This window comes from Danio rerio, chromosome 24, assembly GCF_049306965.1.
Source record: "Danio rerio strain Tuebingen ecotype United States chromosome 24, GRCz12tu, whole genome shotgun sequence".
NCBI lineage: Eukaryota > Metazoa > Chordata > Actinopteri > Cypriniformes > Danionidae > Danio > Danio rerio.
Window position 1 is genome coordinate 27,821,760 of NC_133199.1, and position 18,917 is coordinate 27,840,676.

At 37.1% G+C, this 18,917-nt stretch overlaps 1 protein-coding gene across 1 annotated transcript in view; it reads left to right on the forward strand.

Annotated features, from left to right (window-relative positions):
- pola1 (polymerase (DNA directed), alpha 1) overlaps positions 1–18,917 on the forward strand; it is a 91,731-nt gene that overhangs the window by 60,422 nt on the left and 12,392 nt on the right. Inside the window, exons 35-36 of the mRNA NM_001305464.1 lie at positions 9,240–9,356; positions 17,468–17,564. Coding sequence (NP_001292393.1) covers positions 9,240–9,356; positions 17,468–17,564 — 214 coding nt within the window. The remainder of the gene's footprint in view (positions 1–9,239; positions 9,357–17,467; positions 17,565–18,917) is intronic.

Consider the following 18,917-nt stretch of genomic DNA (forward strand, 5'->3'; position numbering starts at 1 on the left):
GTGTGCTAAAGTAACTCCAATATTGATTCAGGTTTTTAAAAGTTTCAATTCTGCATTTGATTTTTCCCGGTCCGTCTCGTGACCGCGCGGCCGCTTTAAGGGTGAATTATACTCGCGCCTGGCTTTACAGTAATCGGCCCGAGCTTGTCTGTCCTTCAGACTCCGACTCTGCCTCCGACTCTGCATCGGCGAGCGGCCTGCAGCTCGCTCGCGCACATGCGTTTGTGATACAGACGGGCAAGCACTAATGGCGGATCTGCGTGAACAGATGCGCAGAAGTCCGAATCTACATATGCTGACAGACAGTCTGACCTGCTTATCGGAATTATGGGAGATGACGGTCCGACTCTATTTAATTGGATGAACATTTTTTAGTTTTATCTCTTACCCAGAATATAAAAATACATATAAACACATTTAGATCATTTACTGTAATCATTACTATTGGACTGTGAAGAGACTTTCAACCAGCACAACAGAAAATGTTTCTGAAGACAATCACCTACTGCACCTTTAAGCTTTGGTTGACCATGCCTCGTTATTATATGCATGTATAATTGCGATGTCATGTCTCGGCTGTGTCTTTAAAATGGCGCTTCCTTTGTTTTCATCCTCCTGCTTGTGCACATGCTGGTGATGTTTTTTTTGTAAACCAATAGCATTCAGCTGCGCCTCTAGCGCCACCTTTTGGTACCCTTTTGTGGTGCTAGGTACCCTTTTAAAAGGGTACCCATAAAGGAGTACGGTACGGTTCGCTTTTTGGTACCTTTTGACAGTAGAAATGACCATAAAAGTGTACCGTATCAAACCACTCAGTGGAAACAGGCCATTAGAACGCCCTTTCAGCGGTACAGCAGTACCCTGGGAACCACCCTATCAACAAGGCATGGCACACGAAATGAAACCGTACAAATCTAGTTTACTTTTTCCCATCGGTTGCATGAGTTGCATTTCTCATACAAAGCAGTTAAGAAACCACACATCTCCTTACAAACCTGACACTGAAATGAAACCTTAAGTGCTAAGTTCTGATTGTAGTCAGAGGTGAACCGAAATACTTGGGTGAAACCGCTGTAGAAAAAGACCTGCAGGTATAGATGCGACAGTGAAATTGTGAAATGGAGAAAGAGAGGAGGAGAGCGAGAAAGTTTTTCCGGTAGCTTGCACTGATCTGTGGGCCCCAGTCTTTGCCCAGTGTTTGGTTAAATTATGTGGAACTCATTTGACGGCTGCAGAAGTGGCTGTATTCGCAGTGTCAGGTATCGACTGGTATAATTATGCAATTATGAAGCTTTATCCTGCCTCTCTCTCTCGCAGAGCGAGCTCTTAGTGTTTCAATTAGATGTTTTTTCTCTCTTTTGCTCCCTGATTTCTTCTCTTTTTTTATCCCCCTATCCTCCATTTCTTGGTTACAATGAAGATGCAAATGAAGTCTGTCTATAAACCAGGTGACACAAACAGAACCTATTTAAAGGATTTTGTCTGGGTGTGTGGTTTCTAGTTTATTTAATGTGAATATTCACAAATTAAAGGAAACATTCTGAGATTTTCTGAGTATCCACAGAGCAGAGACAGAGATAAGCAGGGAATGAGCCAAAAAATACTCATTCTGGTTCACCAGATATTATAGTTCTGGACCATTATGCTGATATTATAGTTGTGGGCCATAAAAGGAGAGTGTCCATTGCAGGTCGGTTGTTTCAGATGTTTATACTTGTATAGTTATACTTATGATGACAGTGTGACCAAAATTTCACGCTATAAATAGTTTTATTTCACGAGAACTGTTAAAGTTAGTTATTTAAATACGTGGTTATTGCAGAAAGAAATTAACTTAAGTCAGAAATTAAAAATTGCTGCATTTTTGCCAGTATTTTATAAGTTCTTTTGGCTGAACTGAGCTGATGCCCACATCTTTTCTCTTTGTGTTTGGAGAAGTGTTAATTCACAGGTTGAGTCAACTGGTTTAAGATTTGTATTCCTCACACATGTTAGCTTCTCATAATGATAACATTTAAAGTAGACTGGTGATTTTATGACCTTTTTTGATACTTTGTTCCTAGATATAAGTTTGTTTTTCTTTAATTGTGTTCATGTAACACAGCCAATAATATCCAGCGGCAGACCCTGAATAAGTCTCTTATGAGGCAGGCACTAGGACCCAGCGGAGGCTGCTTGGAGCAGTATTGTAACGAGAAAAAAAGATTAATAGAGCAGATACTGAATTCTGATACTCTATGATTGGCGTCACAGTCAACAAGTCGATCCTTTTTATGTGTCTTTATGAATTCTTGTATGTATTCTGACTAATATATTTAACCCTCTACTGCATGCATTATGATGGATCTAGAAAAAATATTTGACTTTTTCTTTTCTTAAATTGGCTTAACTTGAAGTACTATAAAAAACAAATTGGGAAAATGTTTGTTTTAAAGTACTTTATGATACATTGTCAACTGGCAACAACGTCTAATAGTGGATCTAACTTAGAAATTTCGAATTTCGAACGTTCCTTATATAATTAATAATTTTGTTGTTTGAAATTATTTAATTGTAATTATAAACTTTCACAAGGAACTTATAATTGACACCTTAAACATACTTTCCAACAACTGATACTCCAACAGCTTTCATTTATTCCATTAATTTTGCTGAATTTTTTTGAAAAGAAACATAATATTGTATTATCATTTATAAAACATACAGTGGGTATAAATATTTCCTTCATTAAATAATCCTAAATAACAAGTCTAGTATATCCAGATGCATCAGAATAATGTATGTTTGTATAGTATGCTATATACTACACTACACCTGTCTTATCTGTCTCTGAGCTAACTTACCTGAGCTGTCTCTATCACTGCTCTTATCAAATGTCCAATCTGGATTATTCTCATGGTCACTAAAACCCGTCTCATCCTCAATTTCATCTGCAGGAAGAGCCAGTTCTGTCCTTTTCTTCTTGCACTTACCGCAGAACTGGGTGTTCCTCACTAATACACTGTTCTCTGTATTTATATCTAATCAAAAGTATTGTCATTAAAATGTGATTTTATCCATAATGCAAATTACATTAACATATGACCAATCAGCATTATAATACTAGCATTCATGTTGTTATTGTTACAACTTAAAAGATTACTGTTGACCTTGCTAGCTAGATAAACTATTGCAATATTGCACATTTCACTATTGCAGATAGCAGATACATTTGATTTACATAAAGCTAATCTGATCACTTTAAGTTGTAAATATGTCATAACTTAATGGAGTTGATGTCTCAGATTTTTTTTTGCGGATCTTTCATGAGTTGATCTTTTGTTTTTATTGACGTTTACTTTTGCATTCAGCAACTACTCATAATAAACGCCAGTCTGTCAGAAATTGCACCACAGAAAAACACTGCTTGTGACTTAACCGAAGCACATCATTAGCTAAACTAAGATCTGCTCTTTCCAACAAAAAATGTAGAACATTGGTCTTAAAAAAACAGTGGCAGGGAAATGAACATAAATATAATGTTGCCATATGGCAACACTGTGCAGTAGAGAGCTAATAAGACTTTTTATTTTATTATATTATTTGAGCATGGTATTATGGTATTTGTGTATTTTAACTTTACATTTAGCATTCTTTCCTAATTCAAGGTTTACAGCACACTCATGTGAATCAAACATGTTCAAGATCTGGGGAATCCTGTTAGTCGGCAGAGGCTGTAGCACTATGCAAAAGTGACTGTTTAATTTACTAAGGGATATTGTACACACAATCTGTCTGTCTGTCTGTCTGTTGAGTGTGACGAGACACTTACGAGATAAGACACAAGATTAGGTTCACGAGAATGAGCCGAGACTATTTTTAAGAAATCGTCAATGATGAAATATATGAATGGAAAATTATCTTTTATTTAACTGAAAAAAAAATCACAAATTGCTAAAAATTTAGGTGCTTTTAAAAAAAAAAAATTAATGGTGTTTTATTTCTATTTTGTTTTATTTCTATTTTTCAATTATTTCTATTTTAATGAATTCTATGCTGTAATGGACCTGCAAACACTGCTAAATATTTAACTGTAAATTCTACTGACTGGCTTCTCGGTACAATTTTACATAAATCAAATTTCTTTCACAAATTGAACTTAAAATTCATGTAATTTTTGGGATTAAATTTTTAACTTTTTTTTTTTTTTTTTTTGCAGTTTTACTTTCATTCAGCAAGACTTCATTCATGCCTCCCTCACAAACTCTGAGCTACTGAATGCAAATATGAAGTAAGGACTGATAGGAGGCAGTTGTTTTAATGTAATTTGATACCATACACCGAAAGTATAAATATGTTTTGTGATGATGAAGGCGTGTGCCTCGAGTCTCCAGAAGTTTACTGTCTGTGTGAGCGCAAGGGTATGTCAGTGGTATTTTACTGTCTGTGGTATTTTACTGACTCTTTAGGTGCAGAGAATAGTGTCAAACAGAAGTATGTGTGTCTTATCCTAACACAAAATGTGGCTAAAAGACCTACATGATGGTAATAGTTTGATTACAGTCTTTACGCTCCACTTCAATAATGCGACTGAAGTAAGAAAACTCCACGTCTTAATTCCAGTTGTTTACGACGATTATGACTTTAAAAATATCTGAAGTGCTATCCTATCTCATGGATATGAAGCATGGTTAATGTGTGTGGCTGCAGTTGGAGCCTCTGTTGGACGCATCAGCCAAAAAAAAATTGGTAACGTCACATTCGCCCAAGCAATTGAGTGACACGCGCAACTCCCGAGCCCAGCCTGGGTTGCCAGGTGTGTGCAAGACACTTGATTTGCAGTTAAAATCAAATCCTGCCTCCAATCTTCAGTGCTAAATTCACCCTCATGCTCTATCATAACATCACAACTCACGAGACAACTTTTTAGCCTGACGAAAAATCTCTTTGAGATTAATCTTGCGAGATCTCATCATACGAGATCTTGTCTAACTATCTATCTATCTATGTGTCTGTCTGTCTGTCTGTCTGTCAATCAGTGTAGGGATTAATGGATAGATAGAAAACATTTGTTAATAAAAGCAACTTATGCATTTTCACCCCTTCTGACTATCTATCTGTCTGTTTGTCTGTCAATATAGGGATGGATGGATGAATAAATGGATAAATAGATAACATTTGTTATTAAAAGCTTCTTATGCTTTTTCACCCCTTTTAACTACCTATTCATCTGTCTGTTTGTTAATCTAAGGATGGAAGATAGATAGATAGATAGATAGATAGATAGATAGATAGATAGATAGATAGATAGATAGATAGATAGATAGATAGATAGATAGATAGATAGATAACATTTGTTAATAAATGCATCTTATGCTGTTATTAACCCTGTGTGTTCAAAAGAATCAAATCATCAATTCCTATGAAGCTTTTGACAAATGCTGTCATGTTATCTTGTTTTCAGATACAATTAGAAAAAGACAAGATGTTTAACAACAGTGCTTTGAGATATAGTGGATGATTTTTAACAAATCATTTTGATAAATGGATGGATGGATGGATGGATGGATGGATGGATGACCTTTCAATTGAGTTAATATAGCATTTAATATTATTTGCATTGAGATGCACTGCATTGTACAGGTTAAATCAGTTATCCTGTCACAAGATCTGTTGAAGTCATGTGACATTTTGAAAGGAAGTTTACTCATTACATGTTGCCATCATAGTTTGACTCTTGAGCACAAAGGTATTACATTATTTTACAATTTATGCACATTAAGAAAATATGGACTGGAATAATAGCTACTGATAAGAAATGTTTACTCCTGCAGCAAATTGGAATGATTAATAAAGGATATTGAAGATATAATGGGTAAAATGTTATATATTCTATATAATAACAAAAGTCAGTGGTTATAACAATAATAAATTACAATTTTAAATATTGCATTAGAAAAGTTGCATTTATGGTTTACCCTGGTAATACTAATCTACCATTTACATTTATTTATTTATAAACGCATCATTACACCCCTACTTGTATGGCTAAATAAAGGATATTTCTGACTTTATTTATAAAATTTGCACTTACACTGATTACACTTTGAGTTCTTTTAACGTTGCTATGATGACAATACATTATATTTTACTAGATATTTTTCAAGATACTAGTATTCATCTTAAAGTGACATCCAAAGGCTTAATTAGAGTGATTAGGCAAGTCATTGTATAACAGAACATTCTTCGGCAAACAATCAAAAAAAAAAAAAAAAAATATATATATATATATATATATATATATATATATATATATATATATATATATATATATATATATATATATATATATATATATATATTGCTTAAAGGGGCTAAGAATATTGAGCTATTAAAATAGGTTTCAATATATTTTAACCTCCTTTTATTCCAGCCAAAATAAAACAAATAAGCCTTTCTCCAGAAGAAAAATTTTTATAGGAAATACCGTAAAAAAATGCATAATTTGGGAAATATTTATATATATATATATATATATATATATATATATATATATATATATATAAATTCACAGAAGGGTGAAGAATTCTGACTTCAACTAATAATTGTTTTGAATAATCGTGATTACAATTATGACAAATAATCATGATTATGATTTTTCCCATAATCGAGCAGTCCTACTTAAAAACACCACAGATTTATCTGAGTGTCTCAGATTAAGAATGAAGGAATGTGGGTTGGCAAACAGGTGAAATGGCAAGAAGTCTCCATCCCATACATATATTTATCAAAGCAGATCATTCTACAGTGCAGACAATCCTTAATGGTTGTTTCTACTGAATTTTGTGTTTGAAAACAATAGCATACTTGTGTGTTTTTCAGTTGGCCTGTGTGTGTTCCTGTAGAAGCAGTCTTTTGCTAAGCCCATGGGAACAGAACTGTTGGTTTAGTCTTGGGCCTCCAGGAGCACAAAAGATCTGTTAAGGCAAACAGAGGGGTGATAACACCGGAGCTCCCTTCAAAATGAAAGCCAAACAGCTCGCATATGTTCAGATTCAATTACACACTCTGGATTCCCCTCGGCCCTGGGGCTTACTGCTAATTACCCAAATAACATCCGCACAAAATGCCACTCAGATGAGATTAATTGTGAAATTAAAACAAGCCGCTGATTCCGATAGTACGGTGGGGTCTGAACAATAACCCAGGTAGACCGCATGTTTGACAGCACAGGTGGGATGATTGTCTATGGATTTAACAGGAATTATATAATAGATAGAAATTGAAGCAAGATAAACCTTTTTTTAATTGGTTTTGGTGTTATGTAGTGAGATGCAAGAAACTATTTTGATGTTCACTTTAATTTTTTTTTTGTATTTGCAAAAAAAACTGTAAAAAAAATTGAAACAGAATTTTCAAACTCGCTTTGGCTTTTGAAAGTGGACAGAAGATGATTTTATACATCGACTGGACCATGAAAGTAGGCCTTCAATACCAGGAACAGAGTCAGACAGATGTTTGACATTACTCTATATCAGCGTTGGGTTAGTTTCTTTTTCTTTCTTTTTTTTTTTCTTTTTCTTTCTTTTTTTCTTTCTTTTTCTTTCTTTTTTCTTCCTTTTTTTTTCTCTTTTTTATTTTTTATTTTTTTTTTACATGATAGAAGAATTGAAGAAAACTGGATACCTGTAACCATTGACATCCATAGTTTAAAAAAAGCACTGCAGTGTTTGGGTGTTCTGTGGTTGTCTAAGGTAATTCATCTACCAAAATGTTTATATTCCAAAGTATGAAGTTGATCGGTCAGTTCTTGTCACATAACTTGCAGTTTTCAAATGGGTGCGTCTGGGAAATTTTGCCTGTTTAGTAGTTGTCACCATGTTCTTGGCGAGGAGTGGAAAGTTCTTTAGACTGCATTTCACAGCAACATTTTTGTTTTTACGCTCCCATAAATTAAATTAATGTCTGTATTTCCACTGTTGACTGCAACCATTTCAGCTCGCGTTCTCCAATAATTTCAAAGCGCAATGTGATTTTTTTCCAAAAACTATATGTAGTGGAAGTAACGCAATTACGTTGACTTTAGTAACTGTAATCAAATTACACAAATTTAATGTAATTTGTTAAATTACTTTGTTCCTCTAAAATGTAATTACAATACTGTAAATCGTTACTGTGAAACGTGTTACACCCGACTCTGCTCCATATCGTTATTCTGTGATCAAAAAAGGCAAAGTCTTGGAAAAAGTTTGAAGACATTTATTTCAAATAACATGTAGCAGGAACGTGTAATAAAGTAGAAGTTACTGCATGTTTATTGGTTAGAGCCATAGTGCTTCATGTGTTACATCCTGATTACACCTTATTCTACATCCAATTTCTTACTTTACATTAATTTCTGTGATTTCTTTAATGCACTTATAAATTAAAGCTAAAAAGAAATAAAAACCTCAACCTGACTAGGATAGTTTGAGGAAATAAAACACTCATATAATTTAAAGTGTTGATATATTTATAACGATATTTATTAATTTATATTTATTATTTTTATTTATTTATTTAATTGAATTTTTATTTTATTTTTTTATTTAGTTATTTTTCATTTAAATTTTATTATAAATATTTTCTGGTTTAAATACTGTTTTTTTTTTTCAACAGATATTCTACAGAAATCATTCTAAAAGCCGATTTAGTGCTCAGTCTGTTACCGCCATTGTTGATAAAAACGTGCTGCTTTTGTGGAAATTTATGTAACATGATAAATGTTATCACTTTTGATTACTTTTTATTATAATGAAATTTATTGTGAATTATTTTTACTTTCTAAAAGTCTATCTGACCGGAAGCTTTTGAATAGTTATATATGTATATCTAATTTTTATATATAATATTTTTTTTCTATATATTGTCATCTTTTATAAGGCCCTCTTTTCAGGCGTCTCTATTTGTCTCCCCTCTTTCTCTCTCTTTTTCAGTCTCTTTCAATCTATAGTAGGGTAGGTGGTAATGCTTCAGGGACAGGTGCTCCTCTGATACTAGGGGTTTATTTAGTGCTCCGTCATTAGCAGGGCATTACCCACATTACCCCCTGGCCCCTGCTGTAATAACAGGGGCAGGAAAGGCAGTGTCAGTGGGGGGGCAGCTGCATCTGCTGCAGGCTGAGGCCTCACACGGCCCCACCACAGGAAAGAGCACCAGCGACTCGTCTACTGGGGGCTACAGCCCTATTTTTAATCTTTTTTTTCTCTCTTTCTACACAGGGATGGCTGCTATGTGAGGATCAGGCCTGCCGGAACCGAATCCGTCGGCTGCCCATAGCATTCTCCAGGTCGGGACCGATCTGTCCAGCCTGTCTTAGATCCACACTGAAGCCTGAGGTACTGCACAAACATTTTGAACATACACAATCAGTCACATCGTCCAGATGGTGGTGCTGTGGAGCCTGTGAAAGTTCCTGCCTGGCCCCAGGCCTTTTATTACTTGTCAGTGTAGGTTTCTGCCTTATTTTCTAACTATTATATATTACCAGATCCGTCTGACCCGTTTGACATGATGTGAGTTTGCTTCCTGCTTTAACAAGCTGCTTCTGATAAGAAGAACCGGCCTCCAGATTGACTTGGCCTTGGACTCACTGTTAGAAAGTGTGGATGTGGGATGTTCTCACTTACTTCATCCAGTGATCATTTTAAGAGCGTCTTCGTCCAGTTCAAAGACACCATTCGGGACGTCCCTTCCAAAAAAAAAAGATGTGTCTACCTTTGTCCCTGTCTGTCTTCCTTATCATTTTCATCCAGTACCGACACATCCCCCCCTACCCAATTCCTTCTTTCTCCTCATGCTTTATTTCTGCGTCTAGTTCTGTGGCGACAGGTTGAAACCCAAAAGGACAATTTCTCTTGTCACCATAGCCACTTAGCTGTCCTCCGCTCTGCCTGGTGAGATGGCAGTTTAAACTGCCGGCTGAATAAAACATTAACTTCCTCACCCCTCTACCATCCCTCTGTCGTTCTGGGCTTTACAGCACGGCTGACAGCAATGCGTCTCCTCTGGTGTCTCCACGGACACAGAGACATTGACTACCATTGTATCCAGATTAAATGGAAGCGTAATAGGCACCCTCGGTTGATTGGCCGGTAATTTGAAGGAGTTGTACACAGGTGCAATTTGTAATATTTTCAGTAAATTAAATTTTTTCTCTCTCTCTGTCTCTCTCTCTCTCTTTTTCTTTATACCGACTCTCTCTCGTTTTTCTTTTTCAGCTGCTTTCCCTCACTCGTAGATCTCTCCAACCACCCCCACCCGCTGTCTCTCTCTCTCTCTCTCTCTCTCTCTCTCTCTCTCTCTCTCCCTCTCCATTTTATTGATGTACGTTCAGGCACCCATTAGGGCTTCCTTTTTTTCCCTCTAGTGGAAATTGCAGCATGTTAATTTTCACACAAATTACAGCAATAGCAGGTATCTCTATTTGATACATTATAACAGGAGCAATCAGGGATAATTGAGTGCCTTTCAGATGGTAACCGGCGCATTCACTTCAATTCAAAGCCAGTCCATTTATCGTCTAATCGCTCTTTAAACACTGAATTTCTGGGAACAAAAATTCTTGTCATAATTTTGCTTAAGTGTATTTGGAAATCACAGTCCTTTGAGCAAGGATAATTGAAATCAAATCCCTTTCACGGGAGCTGACATTTCTACATTTCCCCCCAATTGAAATTAATTTCAAAAATTGAGCATGAATATCTTCAAATAGCAGGCAATTATACCTTTCAATGGGGAGAAATTATGTGCACAAAAAGTGGAGACATCAACTGGCGCTTCAGTTAAATGTCTTTGTTTCCCACTGTGTTTGCCTTGTAAAGATTTACATATATTGACTCGTTATGAAACCTTGTGATGCCGATCGCCTTCCTTTTCCAGCTCAGCCCGTTAAAATTAACTCAGATTGGAGCTTTTTTTTTTTGTTAAGCCTCATTAAAACTGTTTGGAGATTTTTTTTCCACCGTCCTCTCCTTTTGCAGCTGCACAGATCTGTGTGTATTGAAAGAGTAGCCATTTTCTCTGCTGCTCTGCTCAAAGGGGATATTATACATGCTTTATATAAAAGCACTGTGGCCATAAGGAGCTAAAACACTTTAATCCTTTGTCTTTTGCTGATCTGCATCTTAAGTTTGGCCAGTGATCCTCCTTGAGTGCTTTATTTTTACACCCTTTCGGTCATGGAATAAGGCCTCGCGCTTGACACTTTTCCTCTCTTCGCCTCCATGCAGCTCTTCCGGCAGGCTACGTTTGGGCTGTACCAAAGGTTCGGTGGTACGGCACTGGCTGCCATGTCTCTATCAAGGAGGGGGGGAATGAGGCGGGGGTCTCAGGAGAGAGGCAATTTCACAGCTGGTTTGCTCCTCAGTCACTCGGGCCGAAAATGCTGCAGATTTGTGGAGAAAATTGAAATGGTGTCAGTACAGGAACAAAGCATCGAGCCGAGCAAAGCTGCGTGGGGGTGGGGCTTCTGTTTGCGGGATGGGGGGTTAAATTCAATAATGTTTGACGGTGCCTTGGTCACGCCCCTTTTGACACCTGTCAGCACAGCTGTGAAGCTCGTCCTGGCCCTGCCTTGCATGTCCGTCCACTTATTTCTTGGACTGCGCTTTTAGTCCACAATCTCCTTCGCGGGACCGAAAGCGTGTGGCGACCTGGCGCTGATTATACGAGCTCCATTATGGACGCATTGCTGAATCGACAGGCACGGCTGTTGACCAGCCAGTGCATTATGGGTCAACAGCTGCTGGGCTCATCGGAAGCTGTAGAGGGCAATTAAAAGCCGTTGCGCTGAGGAGAGAGCCCTTGCTAAACTCCTCCGGCACCCACATTGCTCTGATTCTATGGTGACACAGAAAGACTGTGACCCAATAACAGCAATTAACATAAAAGTATAATGGCTAATCAAATTGACAGCAACAGTTGTTCATCAGATCCACACACGCTGCCTTATCAAAACAAACTATTATGAAAGAGGTAATTTCAGAGCTGAACGTCTCTCTCTCTCTCTCTCCCTCTCCAGTCTCTTTTATTCTCTCGCTCGACCTGCGCGCCTCTGGCAGTTAGACACATGGCTAACCGTAATTACAGCCGAATTTACAAACCAAACACCGTTTCCTGCTTTTGTGAGGAGAGAAGGTGGGGAGTACGCTGGCTGTTTTCGGCCAATCAGACAGTTTCACAGGTTCTGTGACTCCAAAACTCTGGCTTTGACTGAGCACGTGTGTTTGTCTTTGTCTGTGGCAGTGGAGAATATATGACAAACACTACCTGTCTCCACAGCTGTAATTAACACAGGTGATTCTCCAGCTTTCCCTGATTGAGCCGCACCAATCTCATTACGCTTCAGCCTTTCATTTTCCCCAGGACAATAACACGTAGTACTAAACTACATCCGTATGATTTTAGCTAATTGGTTTTTCCCTTTTCTTTTTTTTTTTGTTGTATTGAATATGTGAAGGAATAATCAGCAACTGCAGAGTCACTAAAGAATTTGTTAAGAGCTTTGAATGTTAAAATAATAGATGTTCTTTTTTATAATTAGTACTTCTGGAATTTCTGAAGGTTTTTTTATTTTACACTAACCAAGCACTTTATTTGGTACACCTTGCTAGTATTGGGATGAACCCTTTCTTGCCATTAAAACTTCAATTATTGTACATGGCATATGTTTAACAAGGTGCTGGTTCATTTAGAGTGGAGGAACCATGATGTCACCTTGTAGGCTAATCGGCTGCTAGCATAAAACTGGTTCCCTCGATAAAATCCCCTTAGGATTTTCCCATAGGCTTTTCAAAGATTGCAAATAATAAGCTCTGTGATCAAACCCTGTTCATTACACTTTCACGGACAATCCTCACACGAAATACATCTTTGAGCACTTTTTGGTCTTAAATGCAAACACAAGAATTGAAAAACTAGCAATAGGCTATAAACGGCCTTCGGGACGCTCGCCTGTGACGTCAGCACCACCCTTCTACAGAAAAATTTTCAAGCTTATTTTCAGAAACATGGTCCATGACAAAGATTTACTCTCCCCGTTTATTATATTATACTCCACACTATATATTATAAACAAATAAATACGCAAAACACATCTGTATAGACATGCGTGCCTTTTGGATAGTTATTTTTTTATGTGTGAAATACATTTTGTTTTGCTTTACGGTTGTAAAAGTTTTAAAACTGTATGTATAAATGTGCCTACATAGTATTATCATACTACATATTTAATTAAGTGTATCGCTCACGTGCACACAGCCCGCTTACTTTAGTAACAGACGACAGAAATGAGACGTGAGGAACAAGTCTATATGCCTCCAAGTTCCATGTTACGTGTTTATGCTGTTAAATAATTAAAGGGATGATATGTAACAATCAGTGAGTCTATTGATGCTGGGTGAATGAGGAGAAGACACATACGCTTGATAAGTGAAACAAAAAGTAAGTATTTATTAATGGATATTGTCAAACAATGAATATAAGATGGAAGATAAATGTAGTTTTAAATAATTGAATTAAATAAAGAAAAATAGGAGTGTTGCCAAAACAAAGAAATAAATATTACAAAACGAACTAACTAAACCCCAACCCACTAAACTGACTGAACAAAGAAAAATGCAGAAACAAAACTGTAATCTTCAGCACGTAGCTTAACTAAACTTCATAACTCCCAAACATAATTACACATGTGGCAACGCCTCCAAATACTAACTAATACAAAATTATACTAAGCTGCTCGAAATGCTAGAATTCTCGTAAAGTACACACTTATCCATTAGCAAAACAAGATCTCAGGTAATCCAATTCTCATAAAGATCGTTCAAAATATCACTATACATTAACAAGAGCAGCACCAGTTTAACTGATATATCAATATAAACAGGGAGAAAACTAGAAAACAGCACTTGCAAACGAATCAAGCTGAACAAACAAACAAACAGTCCGGCCGACACAAGTGAGGAGATTGGCAGGCCAAACGCTCCTCTAAAACAGCGCAAGCGCACCGGTTTTATACTGCGCGGACCCGATCCTTATTGGCGCGCTGATTTAGTGACGAAGGTGAATGACAGCTCACCCGACCAATGGTAGCACAGCTGAAACAGGATAGGACCACAACAAGAGAGAGAGAGAGAGAAGAGCGCAAAGCAGAAAACAACAAAAACCACAAAACATCGTGAAACGTAACATTCCATCATGGACACAAAACAACATTCAATATTCTTTTTTGTCACAAAGTACAGTGAAAAGCAGCCCATACAGTCACATATACTATAAGGTGGAGTGTAAATACTACAGTTATGACAGAGTTAAATGTGTCAGACCGTGAGTTAAACTCCAGACCAGTTCAGCTCGATGACGTATAATGTCTCCGACACCGCATATAGTCCCATTTAGCAACTTGATAGCAACTGTCTTTTTAAAAGAAGCGTAACCGATTTAAAAAAATCAAGATTGTGACGTAAATGATGTGTTTTATGTCATAGAATAAAACGTGACGGTATCTTGAGTTTGTTTGCCAAGAACCTTATTTAAGCAATTTAATTTAAATCCCTTTGAAAAAAACCCATTCATTGACTTTAAGACAGGGAAACCAGAACTGCTAAAAAGGTAACTCGCTTTGGAGTTGTTGCATACAAATTGACATCATATTTCCTCCACTCTATTGTCATCACACAGTTGCTGCAGATTTGTGGGTTTTACATCCATGGTGTGAATCTCCTGATTCATGAAATTCCAATGCTGCTATATTGCACTATGATATGGTGACTTTAAAGGTCATGTGATTATAGTGAACTTACTTATGTTTAAGAAACCAATGTGAGATGATCTGAAATTGTGACATGACATGTTATCCTGCTGGATGAAACCATTAAAGAATGGTCACAGTGCTCAGGTAGGCTGTACCATTTAAATGATGCTCCATTAGTACTAAAGTGTCAAAAGTCTTGAGAAATTCTCTCCCGCACCATTAAACCACTTGCTGCTTGAACTGTTGATACAATGCAGGGTGGATCCATGCTTAAATGTTGTTTAGGCCAAATTCTGATATCCACATTCTGACCTTTATCCCCAACTTCTATAAGACAAATATTTTGAGCATGTGTAAATTGTAGCCTGATTGTTTCCTGTTATCAGCATATAGGAGTGACACCTGGTCTGGTCTTCTGCTGATGCTCATCTGCTTTGAATGCTGAAATTGCATGATAAACCCCTTTGGATTTATTCACAGCATCAAAGAATTGGATTCTCATCCAAATAATGCTCTTAAGTGCTTGAAAATGTTTTGTACATATTACAAAGTATTTTTTGTCATAATTTATGTTTTTTGGGTGGAGGTTTGTGTTCAGTTTTTTTTTTTTGGAACATGGTTCTAGTTGACATCATTAAAGTTGGAACTCTTTGTATGGGCACTTATGGTAGAGCGTACACAAATCGTCACCTTAGAATTATAATTATAATTCTATCTGCGTTCTGAATGATTTTGAGATATTGAGCTTCAAAGATTTTGCATTCCATATAGAAAACAGTATGTGTGTAAAAGTTCTCTTTCATACATTAACATGACAGAGACCCTAAGGGTTCTCTAAATGTAAATTGTCAAAGTACTCTTACATTTGTAAATTGGAGTAAAAAAAAAACACGGTAAATGCAGATGGAACCTTCTCATTCTGAAAAGTCATTTTCTACTTGGAATTATAAGGTTCTAACTGGCAAATCCAGTCGGATTCCGCTGTGGCAACCCCAGATTAATAAATTAAAAGGACTAAGCCGAAAAGAAAATGAATGAATGAATCTCAATGTCAAGAAATGTTTCCAAATCATCACATTTACACACAACTCAATTTTGTGTTGTGCAGCATTATTTAGCTGACAGATTTTGTTTGATTTTGTCTTTCTGGTGTTTCCCGCTGTCATTGGAGCAGTCTGCGAAATGACAAAGAAAGCTGATCCTAATCCTCGTGCATGCATTAAAAACGGTGATTGACTCGCTGAAAGAACCTTATAGAGCCAAGCTAGAGTTCCACTGTAGATAAAACCTTTTTTGTTTTTTAAATAAAAAGCCTAAAAGTGTAAACGCCTTATAAAAAAACATCACATAATAAAAATAAGTTTTATTTAAAAAAAAAATTTAATTAAGAATATGTGAGTAACTCAATTTTGACAAAAATGTCAGATAGAACCTTATAATTCTAAGGTGACGAAATGGCAAGAGCAGCTCATCAATCTGCTTCACTCAGCATAAGGAGGGCTCTGAACTATGTTTTTGGTTGTAAAAAGAATTTCATTTAAAATTTAGAGTTTATTTATACAGCCATATCACAGGTTGTAGTCAATCACTTGGTGGAAGCTGAGCCACAATTGTGTGCCATTGTCCTTCATCAATGGCACCCCTCAGGGTGTGTTGCTTTTTCCAGAGAGTTTATTTTATCCTAAAATTATTTTAAAAAACTAAAGAGTTATAGTTACTCTTAATATGAGATTGGGCAAAATGAGCATGATACCATTCACAAATGTTAACACGTTTGTTTTTTTGTGTTGGTTTTAACCATCATTATGCCTGGAACCTCAGTCTGTTATTGGTATTCACATTTATGTCATCATATATTTGACTTCAGACAAATTTACTTTTATTTAATTAGTATTTATTTCCTTTATGGGAATGAAAAACTGAATTGCAAATTAAATTTATAGTACGCCTCTAGTTATTGAAGGCCTTTTTCAAATAAAGTTATATGGGCAAATAAGTTGTGAAAATTAATGATCTCAACTTTTAAGTTTCATGCCATTGGAGTTACTCTTAAGTCTATTGACCTATTCACAATTGAGCGGGGGCAGCCATCAGTAACTTTTTGGCTCGAGACTTCCTGTCTCATTCACTTCCATTTGATTTTTAGACGTTTAAAGAAAGCACGTTTTGCTGCTTGTTGCAAATTGATATTTTCTCATCACATTACTGCTTTTTATGTATAGTCATAAACACACTTGTTTGTAGAGCAAGAAATTTGATAATTTTCTGCTATATATTATTTCTAGTCATTTCTATAGGCAACTGAATCGGAAGTTCTAAAACAATTGCAAAAGCGAGTGCACTTCCACATTGAAGAATAAGGTCAATAGCCTTGTTTTATTTGCACTAAAAGGATAGCTCAGACAAAAAATATCATTTACTCACTCTTCACTTGTTTAATACCAATTTGCATTTCTTTATTTCTTTTGAACACAAAATATCATTTGAAGAATGTTTTTTTTGATGGCACCTATTGTCTTCCTTTGTATTTTTTTTCCCCTTTAAGTCGGTGTGTCTCAGCCACCAGCATTTTTCAAAATATTTATTTTTTTGGGTGAACTATTCCTTTAAATTTCTGATGGCATCCAAGCTGGCTAAAATGATTGCTTTGTTTTACCCAGTTTAATCTGTTATTTGTCTTTTTGTTTCTTCTTTCAGTATTCTGAGAAGGCCCTCTACAACCAACTGAGCTTCTACAGATACATCTTTGACTGGGAATATGCCATCAACAAGGTCCTGACAGGAGATGATAAATGTAAGACTCGCATTAACATTATTAGCCATTACTAATTACCTGGGAAATTCACTCAGAAGCATAAGGCGTAAAAAAAAAGCGCTCGTCCAGCGCTTATTTCCAACACTTTAGGCACACACCTCAGAGCGGCTGGAGGCGGCCACTAGGCTGGGTTAAGAATCTTCAGCTCCTCGAGTCGACAGCCGTAATTCAGGCGACGGATTCAATCACGGACCGACGCGGTGCAGAATGCAAAGCGGTCCAATCAGTTGGAAGGAAGAGGGGAGTGAGTGAGAGAGAGCCTCCTCTCATCCAGTAGGCCCTCGGTAATCGCGCTGGCTATGTTGATTGAAAACAGTTTTTAGATTTTGGAAAATGATAGGGCGAGTAATTGGAGAGAAGGCTAAAGGATAGCCCTTCATAAATAATGGGACATGGAGCATATGTTTTCAGCGGGCCGTTGGAGGATCCAGACCGCTCACGGCCGCTGCTAGCTGAGCCGTGGCTACTTACCCACAATCCTTTTTGATTGATGTCACTTGATTAAAAAGGACCTCTTGGAATAGACTTATACATTTATTTATTTATTTTTACATGTGCCGATGAGGTTCAGAGCTGGCGCGAGAGCCGTAGATAAATATAATGTGTAATCAATAGATGACCACTCAGGACGTGGAGCGGGCTGAGGGGAGAGTGTATCGGGGGGCGGGGGCCTAACATGATTATAGACTTGGCTTCTCTGGCGAATTTTATTTCTTTACTTTTTTTCCCCGACTGTTGTTTCTGCGAGTAATTGTGGCCAATCTGCGGCGTTCTGTCAGCCACACTGCCCATCACTGCAGCCGGGCCTCTAATTCCTGAAGGAGTGATTTTAACCCTCTAGCCCTGATTTTCACCAGGCAGAATGAGAGGTGACGTTACTCCTGTCCTCCTCCTCTTTGTTTTTTTTTTTCCTTTGCAATTGTTCTCAGGAACCATTTGTTTATTCCGTTTCTTACTTTGATTTCTAGTTGCATTTAGGCCCAGAGGATTAGGGGATTTTTCTATAATGTGCCGTATGCATTTGTAGCTCCGCCATGTAAATGTTGTATACTGTGGGATTAGTAGAGGACATCACACACAGCTTTGAAGTATAGCCCTGCTACGGTTATCTCCCCTCTCACTATAATACTACACATTACTGTATTATAGACCGCAGGGTTTTACTGGGGGCTAGGGGTGAAATTACAGGGCTGCGTGGCTTGTACTTCCTTTTACCTGGTCCAGTTTCTTATTTAGACCCTGGGATGTAACTCTGAAATGGGGGTCCTGAATATACTGTCTTTTGTCAGACTTGCTTGCGCTCATGGTTATCTGTGTATTGTGGGTAGGGCT